This window comes from Hydra viridissima, unplaced genomic scaffold, assembly GCF_058129835.1.
Source record: "Hydra viridissima isolate aposymbiotic clone 2 unplaced genomic scaffold, HvirCarnegie_v1 scaffold_2, whole genome shotgun sequence".
In the NCBI taxonomy this organism is placed as follows: Eukaryota; Metazoa; Cnidaria; class Hydrozoa; order Anthoathecata; family Hydridae; genus Hydra; species Hydra viridissima.
The window spans coordinates 12865001-12878815 of NW_028324301.1; the positions used below are offsets into that span (position 1 = coordinate 12865001).

The window sequence follows — 13815 nt, forward strand, 5'->3', positions numbered from 1 at the left end:
TTAAAGGTGTTACTAAATTAATATTGAAATGACATTGAACTGAATTTTAACTATTGAACTTTTTAAGTAACAAGTTACCGTGGTGGGACCTAACAAAATCCTATGCTTTAAGAAAGTCCTAATTTAAGAAATGACAAATTTCGTATACATAAAGTAAACATTTAGAAAAAAAAATTTAGTTGTTTTATCTAACTAGATATCTAGTTAAAACAACTAAGTTATTTTCCGCAAATGTCTCTTTTATATATACAAAGTTTGTCATTTCTTAAATTAGGACTTTCTTAAGCATAGGACTTTGTTAGGTCACACCACGGTAGCTCATCAAGTTTCAGAAACAATTGTCATCAATAAACCAAGATACTTATTATACAACAACTGATGAATTATTTAAGGATCTTATATTAAAGAACACATAACAGAAAATATTTGTCTACTTACCAGCTGCTCTTGAAACACAGCAGTCAAGGGACAATCATCAGAAATTTTTACATTTATCCTTCTAGTTACTTGGTGGACATGATTTTATGTCAAATCTGAAGACCTAACTAAACAAGACTGTTGTCAGCAAAGTACATGAAGAATTTTCAAGGCATCCCTAGTTTCTTTTTGAACATATGGTTGCCATGGCCCTTTTAGAGAAGAAAGTGTTGACATCAATCAAAGAAAAGATGGTGTAAAATCAACATCAATCAGGATTGGCAGACACCCCTTGGTATGTAAAGTTGACAAGTGAGTCTAAACAGTTGGACTTGGAGGATCTGGTGACAAAAAGGAAAACATCTTTCTTTGATATTCTTATGGAAGAAGGCTAAGAAAAGCCTCAGACCTTAAGAAACCATCAGGGCAGTGGACAACTGATCCAGTCTTCAAAAAGTTTTATGAACTGGCTGCATATATGACAGTTGTAAATTATGTAGCTGAAAGAAGAATCAATCTTACTGAGATTTACAATAACATACTGACAAAGAATGAGCAACAGAAACAGTTTATTCTTTGACTGGTTGCATATCATATTTTAATAAGATAATTTTTGATTACAGCTTTAACTTAATTTCTTAATTTGAATTTAAATTGATAACCAATAATATTTTATTTGAAATAACCTTAAGACTAGTTTGACCTCTAAATATTAATTGTTTTTGTTAAAATTTTGCACAATCATTATAATCATAATAAAGAACAAAAGTAACTTTGTGGAAAACTTGTTACTTTGTTTTTGTGGACCACCCTAACAAGCATGTTAAACTTAATCTTGGGGTTGATTTACCATTTCATTTCATCTGAATTAATCTCAGGCTTCTACAATTTGTTTGTTCAAATTCCAACTTTTGTGTCCTAAATCGACCAAAGATACTTAATGGAAATAAGATACGAGGAATAGGCTGACCTTCTCAATAAGGTAGATTGAAATACTAGTTGCATTTGATTGGGGTCATTATCTTGTTGAAATATGTAATTATTTGCTGTATGATTGGGGTCATTATCTTGTTTAAATATGTAATTATTTCCTAATCCTAATTTACAGGCAGAGGATTTTAATTTTGCCTTAAAAATGCAAATGATGTCAATCATTTTATCATCAATTTGTCAATCATTTTATTATCAAGAAAGTTAGTTTACCAGTACCTTGCTAAGTCATTGAAACCTAAATCAAATTTTTTTCACTATCAAATTTTATTGTTCTTTTCATGAGGCTCACTTCATGGAGAGACTTTTTTTATTCCATCAAGAATTGCAAGTTTTATTTGGACTTGTTTCTCCATACACTTTTTTCTATTTAATAGGCATATTGTGATTTTATTGAATTGACTTTCTTAGCTAAAAATTTATCAGATTTAAATCAATTTTTCTTTACTTGGACAATCTTTCCATTAATTGCATCAATCCTCAATCCTCAGGTTTAATTTACTCAACTATTAGATTGAACATATTTTTGATTTTTGAAAAAATTAATGTATACCCTAATTTTTTAGAAAATTAAAAAATATCACAATATGTTTTTTGCTCCATTTATTTGCTTTCATAATTGGACATATTCAATCAATTGATCAAACATATCTTCAAGCAATTGATCGCACACAGATTTTGTTCATCTTGATACATAGACACTTCTTTTGACTATCATAAGCACTTGTTCAGTTTAAATTTAAATTTAGTGGCAGTTGTTTTTTCTATAATAAAAATTTGTGAATATAAAAAGTACATTAATTAAAACAATTTTTTTTGTTTTTGTTTTTTTTTGTTTTGTTTTTTTACAGTGTTTTAAAAAGTAATTGCTATAATTTTCAGATTGAAATATTTTAAGAAGAATTTTACCCTTCCTTTTTATAACTTCAGTTACTTTTGAAAATTTCTTGGTTCTACTTTTCCATAGACCAACCAATTCTCTCCTTATACAACCATAAACTTGTGGGACTATCTTGAGCTGCCAATATTAGTTTTCTAACAGTTTTATAAACCAATGTTTTTCCAAAATAAAATGTTTCTAACTGTATATGAAGAAAATGTTTTACATATATACAATATTCTTATTTTTCATACATTTTAGTTAGAGGCTGAAAAGAAACCAGATCTGGAGACTGGAATTATTAAATCAAAATTTAATAGATCTCAATTTGTCAGGTTTTGTACGTATTTTTGTTCTCCAGTACTAATTCAAGCATTTACAATGACTTTCTTAGCTGAATGGGGTGATCGATCACAACTGACTACAATTATTTTAGGATCTCGGGAGGTATTCTTTACCTTTTCTATCACTATATTTTAGTTTTATAAGATGGGCAAATCTTTTTTTTAAAAAAAAAGCTGATGTTTTTAAATATTTATTGTTCCAAATTTTTAGAATCCAATTGGTGTTACAATAGGTGGAGTAATAGGGCATTCATTATGTACTGGGTTAGCTGTTCTTGGTGGTAGATTGATTGCACAAAGAATATCAGTAAGAACTGGTGGGTTTTAACTTTTAATCTATTCATTTATTTATTTTTATTTAATATTTTAGAAATCTTTATTTTCCACTAATACTTTAATTTCTTTTACGCATTCCAAAATGTGATTGAAAAAATGGAAAATTTTTAAATCTTTTTTAGTAACGCTTGTGGGAGGAGCTTTGTTTTTATGCTTTGCTATTTCTGCGTTATTTATCGATGAAAATGGCGACTGGTCACCTCTTATAACAGCATGCACCCACTAAATTAAAAAAATAATAAAAAAAATAAGCTGTTTAATAATTACAGAATATAGTATTTAAGTGGACTGCAACACGTTTTTAAAACTTTTGTAATTTAATGCAGTTGATTTAATGTATTTGCAATTATCATAAATTATAATAACAATAAAAGTGATCCCTGAAGATTGAAAAAATATTCAAATATAAATTGCTTTACAATTTGACTTTTTCATTTATAAAATCCTTATGCTCAAGAAAACTTTAAAAAGAATACCTTTTATTTTTATGTGAGTGCAAAAATAGCTGTTTGTATCTTTGTCATTAAATACAGCGAAGTTTCGTTGAGTTTTTACTATTGATGAAAAGAGTTTACTTTCTTTGAAGACCGTAAACTTAGCTGCGTGTTAGCTGCACAGATAAGTTTTGTAACAAATGTCTATATTAGTAAGATACAAATGTTCTTATAAAAATCTATATAAAAGGCTCTCCAAAAAATATCTTACAAATCTTTATCTTGTTTTTGAAGATTTTAGTAAGGGTTTAAGAATCTTTTTTTTTTATTTATTTAAAAGATTGTGATCTTAAAGTATAGATACCAAAGAAAAACTTATGGAACCCTGTAATTTATTTTCTTATAATTGCATGTCTAAAAAAATTGCATAAATTAGTTAAATTATTTTAATTTTAAAGAAAAGTTTATTTTTCAAAGTGGGTGGCAACTCTAAAAAGTTTTAAATTTTATTTGCATTTTAAAAGAGTTTAAAATATTTTTCACAAAAAATTTTTTTTTTGACTTTGGAATTAATTTTTTTTTTTTTGACAAACTGGTTCCGATATATCTGGCCTGGCTTCATTTAAGAGTAATTCTAATCAACATTCAAGTTTGATTTGTTTGACGTGGCGCTATAAAATACTGCAATTGACGAGTAGCCACAAATGCTGAAAAAACTCACCGATTGAAATTTCATGTTCAATTGCTGAGTTTAAATGCTCTTTAAGAGTATGTTTTTAGTTAAGAATAGCATTTTTTCAAACGCAAACAGCAGTGAGGAGAATTCGAAAATAATTTTGAACTCGTTTTATATTTCAATCATATTTTTTTAGTCACATTGATTGGTGGTGTGGTATTCGTGACATTTGCACTATCATCATTATTTCTTGGGGGATAATCATGAATGTAAAAGAAGTGGTAAAGAACTGGTGGTAATGGCGCATTTATACTAAACGTTAGGCCAATATGCCTGCGTATGAAATCTTAAGGTCAAAGTTGTAGCACAACGATTTACTATGAATTCTTTTAGGTTTTTTGCCTGTAGTATTTCTCTAAAATATTTCAATCCTCGTAATTTAAGCGATTTATATTTGAAATTTTTATACGTACGTGTGCGTTGGTGATTTTTTTACGTACGTTTGTGTATGTGCATACTGTTTTTCATTTTCATACTATATGAAAATCCCAAATAACGTTTGACGTTCTCCTAAAGGTGTTTTAAAAATCAATACTATTTAATTTGAAATGGCGCTTTCCTTAAAAACTAAAAATTAAACTGTTATTTATTTGCTATGTTAAGGTGGTAACCCTAGAAATAATTTATTTTTTGAGTTTAAGCTATTTATTGATATTTTTTAGTAAAACTTGATTCTATTTCAAAAAAATTAAAAAAAAAATCATTCAAAAATTTTTTTTGCCTTGATTATCCAAAAATAAGTTAGTTAAACTTCAAACAATGGGGTGTATTTGAAAACATAACATCTCACTATATAATAACTCTACAGCTTTGAAATTTTGCAGAAATGTTTATTATATATAATATTTTCATTTGTCATAGGATTTTTTGATTTGCCTCGATAACTCCAAAGTTATACAAAATATTTCAGAGTTTATTTATTTTGTCACTCAAATTAGTACGAAATTTCATATAAATCTGAAATTTGCCCTTTATATTACAAAATCCTATGATTTATCAATGTCTTATAAAAATGTCCTGAAAATTTCAGTTCATAAATCCATACCATTTTTAAAAAACCATGTTTTGAAATGTGGAATGTCTCAAAAATTATTAGATCTGGGAAATGAGACTTTTAATAAAGTATTTCAAAAATAATGCTTAAAAACCACCAGGTATATATGAAGTTTGTTTTTCATTTGAAACCTCAACATCCACTGTACCTTTTTTAATTTTTCTTAGTTTTTTACGCTGTTTTAACACCATATTAGAAGATTTGTGCTTCATGCGTTTAACACGTTGATTATCAGCCTCCATTAGTTTCTTGGAAGTTATTTGTCCTTTAATTCCAAAACTTTCCAAAACAGATTTTACTCCTTCCCCACCATCATTGAAATGAAGAACTGCAGAATTAATTGCCAATTCAAACGTTCTTCTGGATAAGAATACATTTTTAGGACAGCGAGTCCATATAATTGCGTTAAATGCTTCATTTGCATTTTGCGTTTGTCCATGGAGGCATTTGGTTAGCAATTTATCATCAGATAAGTCTTGAAAAATTGGTTTCAGCTTTAAATAGATCCATATTGGTAAATTAATTTTATCTTTATGAAACTTAGTACCATTTAGTTGATCAAGTTGCCACTTTCAACAAGAATTTTTATCTCTGGGACACATAGCATGGCGACATGCAGGATCTTTAAGTGCGGTGCAATGGTAGAGAATGGCTCCAATAGCTTTCTTCATCGCGTATACATTATCAGAGTTTCTCCGAATAGCAAGACCATAGTAGTTTTGCATGGAATTAATAATAGTATCAGTAAGTTTCCCTTTACCATGTATTGGAGTTTTTGTCCCTTTAAAGTTTTTCACTAAATTTCGAATTCTAGTACCAAGTCGCTTTTGTACATGGCCAATACACTCTAATTTCTCAATGTTAATTCCATTCTCTTTGTAAGGATTAGATTCAACAACTTCTTTAAAAGAAGAAGTATCTCCATCTCCTAAATATTGGGAATAAATTATATTGTTTTTCTGAATGGAACGTGCAAACATTTGAATAGCACCGGCAGCTTCCATGGCACCAGAGGATTTAGTATGGTTTATATGACAATCATGATTTACTTTCCATCTATCATGTTCAGGTGTACCTTCCTTGGATCTCCACATTGTACAACCTTTACAGTGTTTTGAGAAAGCCTGATAATCTAAAACTTTATCACCAACAACAGCTGTAACTACACCATTCAATGATGCATGACCTCTCTTCTGCCAAGAACCATCTATTGTAACGCGTTTGCAGACTGGCTGACTACTCGCTTGAGAAAATTCTCTGGCAGCTTTTTTCATTGATACTTGAGCTAATTTAGCATATGCAGTTGAAATACAGTTGTCATTCAAGTTGTCAAAAGCTGATTCACCAATACCATACATATTAAAACAGTTAGTAAACATTTTCAATGCTGTCTTCCCTCGACCAATCTCACGGAAACTAATGACTGCTCGAACATTTGACTCATACAATTTGCGACCACGTTTAGTTTTTCGATTAGAATCGTGGCACTCTTTACTAGTGAAACAAGAGTTAATCCAACCACAGCTCATACGTTTCAATTCTAATAAATGAGCAAATCCCGTTCTTCTTTTCAGGTTATCAATAAATTCTATTGGTTGTTTGTTATCACATTTAGGACAGTACAGAATTGGTAAAATTAACTTTTTCATTTGCTAAATATCCATAAACATAAAATATTTACTATCATCATTATTACTAGATTTAGTAACAAAACCTGCAGTTTTAAGTTTCCTGGAGCTTGCACATTCAGTTTCTAAATCTGCTTTAGTTTTGCTGTTGTTAAAGTTTTTTTCTTTGGTGTTAACCATGTGGCGATTCTTTGGTGGTATTTTTTTTTTTTTCTTTGCAAATTTTGTTTTGTTGAAATCATTTTTAATAACTAAAATCTAAAAAATTAAAAAATTTAGATAAATAGACTTCAAAACAAAAAAGAAATTAGCATTCGATAAGCAATTCATGTCACCAGACACACTTCAAGCCTATCCTTTTAACTTCAAAAAGTGTTTTAGGTTTAAAAGTATAGCTAATAGTCACTATATAGCTTTAAAGTATAGCCATAAAAATGTTTAAAAAATAGTTTTCTGCTGCATTTTTAAGGGCATTTACATGTTGCTAGGGCGTTGCTAGGGAAAGTAACAACAACCAATTCACAATTATATCAATTTGTTGACAATCATATTAATAAAACTTATTCATGTTATACATTTTTGAAAAGGTAATAAATTTCTTAATTAAATATAATAGAAATAATTTTTTTGAAAATTTTATCAAAAATCAACATTTATTTCTAGGGTTACCACCTTAAATTTAATTAAGGCCATGAATATTTGTCAAGAATTGTAATGGTCGGCATATTTAGGCCGTTATTTTTTTGGAAGCTTTTCTACCACTTTTTTTTTGATAGCTTTTTACCATTTTAATTTTAAGCTTTCTATATTAACAGCAAAATTCGTGTGTCAGTAGCTTTCAATTTCAAATGTTGCTAAATCCATAGTTATGGCTAAAGTAAGCTATCAGTAAAAATTAGCGTTAAATATGGCGAAGAGAACTTTAACGAATCTTATTTTATTTACTTGGATTTTCGCAATTTTCGCAACTGATTTAAGAGTAGATGTTCGTACTCTTCACTCGGACCGAATTTGAATGATCAAATTTCTTAGGTATATTTGATCATAAAAAACTGATTCCGAAAATTTTGGATCAGAGTGTCAATTACTTATCAAGAAACCGAGGTCTGAATTTTGACCTGCAGAGTGTCTCATAAAAGCGATATGACTATTTTGGCAATATGTTAAAAATATTAACAATATATATTTAAACATTTGCTTAAAATTTCGTCTCTGAATAAATTTTTTACCATATCATTTATTCCAACAACATAAAACTAAAAGGAGCATAATTAAAACCGTAAGCACATTAATACGATATTGTGAGGGTGGCGTTTTTAATTATTATTATTATGTTTCTTCTTTTAATCTATTTAATTTAATTTTAATGATTGTTTTTTTTTTTTTAATTTGTTTAGCTAACGAAGGCAAGGGGAAGGGGAAGGTTTGGGTTTAGGTTTTTTTGGATTAGGTATATGGAGGTTGGGAACGAGGTTAGTGGTCTTGGGAGTACTTGGTTAGGTAAGGGCGAGGTTTGGGGATAGTTTGGTTAGGAATGGGCTAGTTTTAATCTAAAAGAGCTAAACTTATAATCGCCGTCCTCAGTATAATCTATAATATAATAAAACTCAACAAATGTTCTATTAATGTGTAATGGTAGCACTCTTATTCTTATAACTTTTATATAATACAAATAATATTCTCTTACGCTTCTTGCAGTGTTCAATACTGTTTATTTCAATTACTCCTCTTTCTTTTATATCTTCTTTTATTACAAATATCTCTTCTTTAATTAAATCTTCTGGTTATTCTCCAACAATCAATATTAAAATCTTCTTCTTTTATTCTTTTATTCAACTGCTTATTAAACTGTTTATTCATCAAAATACTCTTCTTACCACGAAATTCTTTTTCTTCTTTAAAATCCTCTTTAAATCTCTTAAAACTCTTTTCTCATAAAAATCTTCTTTTAAATTTCTTTAAAACTCTTTTCTCATAAAAATCTCTTTAAATCTCTTAAAAACTCTTTTCTCTTAAAATTCTCTTTTAAATCTCTTCTTCAAAAGAGACGATCTCTTTATCTCTAATTCTCTCAACTAACCCTTCTAACTCTTAACTTCTCCAATTCTTCTCCTAACAACAACTGTCCGATTCTTTCTTTTTTTTGAGCTTTTATAGTTTTTGCTTGTTTTCCTGTTGCGATATCTTTTCATTTATTTATATGGCAGGTTTATGAGTCTTCGTGTTTACGTCTTTTCTCAGTTGTTTTTAATTTTTCTTCTTTCCGTTTTATCGTCTACTTGCGTTATAGATCGGTGAATCATCGTGTATAAGTCTTTTCTGATCGTTGTTTTTGACTTTTCTAATTGTTGCTTTATCGTTTATTTTATCTTAATTCTTTTTGCTTTATCATTTATTTATGTGAATAGTGGACGAGTCATCTTGTATGTGTCTTTTCTGATCGATGTTTTTAGCTTTTCTTATTATCGCTTTATCATTTACGCGTCTTCGTGTTTACGTTTTTCCACAGTTGCATTTTACTTTTCTTCTAACGCTTTATCACTTATTTATGTTAAGAGTTGGTGAATCATCTTGTGTATATTTTTATCGATCGTCGTTTTTATTTTGTTCTCCCTCCTCACAATATTTTTGGAATAAGGAATGCATAAAAAATTAGTCAATTCACGCAATGCGTCGTGAAAATAAAGTGTTTTATATTGGATTCGAGCCAAAGCTTGCTTACAAGTATAAAAATGCCAAACACATCTTACATATCTTCATAACTTTTTCAGTTGTATGCACTTATGCTATGTTGCAAATCCAAGTATTTCAATGTGGTTTCTAGAATGACATCTTTTTGTATTAAATTAAGCCTCTGAGTCTTGGAGTTATTTTCTCGAAATGAACCGAGACGAGAAATGTCCCGGAAAAAAATAACGAGGCAAAGGAAAAAAGTCCCGGAATAGAGTTATTAATCGGGACAATTTTGTCTCAGAATTTAAAAATTGTGTCCCGGATATTTTGAAACTTTTTTGTAAATATAGTGCCCTTTTTTAAATAATATTAAATTACAATGATTATTTATTTAAAAAGTAAAAACTTTTTAAATAGATTATCATTGTAATTTACAAAGTTTTTTCATAAAACTTACATTTTGTGTTTTATGGTTAAAAGAAGTTAAAAATTTTAATATTATTTTCAAAGAAATCTAAAAAATGAGAGATTTTTATTTAGTAAAAATGGAGACCTTTTAATCTAAGTTAAAGTCTATATTTACTTTTAAAATCTTTTAACTTTATATATTTATATATAAAAATTATATATTTATATGTTTATATAAGATAATCTTTTAACTTTATATATTCATAGCTATTTAAGTTATGCAAATATTGTTTGGGGAAGTACCTCTAAAAGTAAGTTGTGAAATATTTACCATCGTCAGAAACACGCAATGCATATAATATGTTTTAAAAATCGTTTCTCTCATTTAAATATTTTATCTAAAAGCGTTAAAGCACTCACGTTTACGAATTTAATGTCTATAACATTTTATGTTTTATGTTTCGTTGTAAATGTGAACAACCATTGTCGATTTTTAAAGATCTTTTTACCCATAAAACTATAGCCAAATATCCTTTACGAAATAATAATTTCATACTTGAATCCTTTTGTCAAACAAAGTTTAATCAATTTTGCATAAACTATCGAGCACCATATTTGTGGAACAAAATTGTTGTTCCAAATTTTGATTTGTCAATTTCATTTTCAGTTTTTAAAACTTAATTAAAAAACTATATTCTTTCTACTGGCAATATATATAAATATTTTTAAAATGAAAAATTAATTTCACTTTGGATATTTTGTAAAATTATTTTCAGTTTTTGTTAATTCTACATTGTTATTAGTTATTAAATCAGTTGTATTTTTACTTTATTATATATACAGGTTGATATATTTTATATGGTTCTGGCGACAAGATCTTTTGGATCTTCTTTCAGATACCAAGTTCATATATTGTTATATTGTTATATTACGATTAATAATTGTAAACTAAAATATATATATATATATATATATATATATATATATATATATATATATATATATATATATATTTTAAATATATTGAATAAAAAAATTGCAATTTGATTTTTTTGTTCAAATTAGAACTTTATAAAATAATACAGAATATATGCATACTTTTTTGTTTTAAATATCAGCTAAAAAAAATTTTCCACCGAGTTCCAAGGAGATTTTTTTTTTTTAGTTAACACTTTCACTTTTAATATATAAAGGGATTGCTGCGGTCACCTGCGGTATAGGGAGTTATTGAAGAAACACTAATATCAATAAACCCATAAAAACCTTGTTTTACGCAATTTTTTAACTGTAGTTTATTATATCAAAAAAAATTTTCCTTAACAACTTTAGTATTTCCTGTATTATATAAGTAACATTATTTACTTAAATATTGTAGGAAACTTAATGTGATAATTTTCAAAGAAATAATAAAATAGAATGATAAACAGTGTAAAGTGAAAAGTTATATAAAGTTACTCAAAAATGTTTCTGATATATATTAATAATTTTAAAAACAACAACAACAAAAAGATTAGATCTTACCCGAATATAATTAGGAGTGGATAAATTACGATTATGGAAGGATTTTACTTGACGAAATCAAATAAAACTGAAGAAATTAGCAAATAGAACATAAATTAAGGCTACTTTAGATAGATTTATTTCAAAAGTGATGAAAAAACTAAAACAATGAGGTAGAAATCATGATTCTTTTATAGAAAAAGAATACCAATGGCTTCAAGAAAATCTTATGACAAATAAAAGTAGCCATTTTGGTTCTGGAAAACCCCATAATAATGGGTGGCCCTTGGAGAGCAAAGGAAAAGAGAAAAAATAAAAAAACTAGGTATTGAACATCATGCTCTATTGTTAGTCTCTGCAAGAATTACACTTTTTAAAAAAAGTCAAATGTTTTAGAGATCAAAAAAGACACTGTGGATAACCTTTCCCTTAAATATGAGTGTAAAATAAACTTTTGCATTAGAAGTGAATACTGGCCTCAGCGGTAAACAATATTAAATGATCAGAAACTTAGCCCTTGGACACATATTTATCCCCTTCTTCCAATATATTTTAGTGGAAAGAGTTAAATACTATCCAAAAAATATTTTTTTCCCCCTGATTTCAGTTGCTACCATTAACTCTTATAAAGATGTGTTTATATAGATGGTATAACAATGTTAATAATAGTAGTTGAAATAAATAATGGTAATTGTGCCAGAAATTCATTATTTAAATTTCACATTAAGGATTAACTAGTATGTCTCGTTATGTCTCGTTATGCCCCGTTAAAAAGATGCAAATTCCGGGAAATTGTAAAGTTCCTATTTTGTCCTTGACATCTCGTCTCGTCTCGGTATCGTCCCGGGTTTCAATTGAAAGTTGAAAGTTTTCTCGATTTTTATCGCTAATAGGGACAAAGCTTTTAGGATCGTCTCCTTTCGAATAAAAAAAATAACGAGACGCAGATGCTTACATTTAATAACTTTATGCCTTTTGGCTGCAGGTGGTATAAGCTGTTCATTATCCTTACTTCCTTCTTTTTCAGCAGGGATTTGCAATGGCATTGAGAGTCCCGTCACACAAAAGCTGAAGTAATCAAACTCAATTCTTTGTAAGCATCTAATCCATTTGGTTTTATTTAGAGAGCTTTCCTCTTCATTTTCTGATCATCTACATTATCTATTGGTATTCAAGGCCATCCTCCTTATCTCTAACATCTTCTGTATCATCAACTCTTCTTTCTCTCTCAACTCTTGACTTATAAATGACTAAATTCTGTATGTAAAATAACTAATCAATCGAGCGATCGGTTTTATCAGAAAAGATTTGAATATTATTTTTTCTAACTTTTTATTTAATTTTTTACCTTAAACCCAAAAAAAATTAATTTTCTACAAGATAGTGTTAAAGTTTATTTTACTTCCGTTAGCAAATTAAAGAAAAGAACAAAAAATGTGCACTTCTCTTTTAAACTTTTATTCAAAAAAATAAACCGGAAATTAACTTGGGGATTATTTTGAGATATTTGAATAGAGAGGGGATTCTCTTCCTACCAGTATTTTTATTTTTAAGATATTCTTATTCTTTCCTGTTTTACTTAATATTTTAATTAGTGATCAAAATAAAATATTCAATTTATGCCAATTTTCTCTATTGCTTATTCTAAAACTTGTATTAAATCATTTTCATATTGCTCTTGTATAAAAACATTTTCATATTGCACTGCTAGAACAGCTATTACTTAACATGGTTCTCTTTCTAAAACCGTATTAGCTATAATGGGAAAATAATTGTTTTTTGGAGAAGAATTTCTGTTAAAAATGATTGCTTTTATTCACCCTAATGCTAAATTTCTTTTTGCGCAATGCCAACTTATTGTTAAAAAGCCTTTATCTCATTACAGAAGCACTGTTCCAAAAAAAGGCTTCCCACCCAAACCATCTGACGCAGAGAAACCCTCTTGAGGGATGATAATATGTACCAAGAGGATCAAAAAAATATTAAATTCAAAATCACTGATTGGCGTCCGAGAGAGAAAATTGCATTTAAAGTTTATGCTATAAATGAAAAGGTTCAAAGAAAATCAAATCAGTTGTATTAAAAAAAATTTTTGTATTAACTCAAAGTAACTCTACATACATAAAAAACAATGCAATTAAATTCACTGTCAACAAAAAAAACGAAAAATCTTTTTAAATATTTTTTCTGGAATTAAGCGAACAAAGCCTTCGGAGTTTTGTAGCGCAACACAAACTTAAAAGTCGCGAAAAATTCTGGGAAAAGACATGTATATGTTTGTTTACATTTGTGTTTTTTAGATTTGTGTTTATTTAAAACAAAAAACATGACAAAATGCCTAATAGGGCAAAGACTCATGAAGAAAACCGAAAATGTATCTGCTTTTTTTTGTTTCAAAAAGGCTTCTAGAGCACT

At 28.2% G+C, this 13815-nt stretch overlaps 1 protein-coding gene across 3 annotated transcripts in view; it reads left to right on the forward strand.

Moving 5' to 3' along the window:
* LOC145188292 (putative divalent cation/proton antiporter TMEM165) overlaps positions 1-4476 on the forward strand; it is an 8812-nt gene extending 4336 nt beyond the window's left edge. Inside the window, exons 4-6 of one of the 3 annotated variants that reach the window (XM_090079413.1) lie at positions 2549-2734; positions 2843-2948; positions 3090-3388. In XM_090079413.1, the coding sequence (XP_089935539.1) occupies positions 2549-2734; positions 2843-2948; positions 3090-3193 (396 nt within the window). In that variant the 3' untranslated portion in view covers positions 3194-3388. Of the gene's footprint in view, positions 1-2548; positions 2735-2842; positions 2949-3089 lie in introns of all 3 variants that reach the window. The other 2 variants (XM_090079412.1, XM_090079414.1) reach the window with 2 other exon arrangements.
* Positions 4477-13815: the final 9339 nt, after the last annotated feature.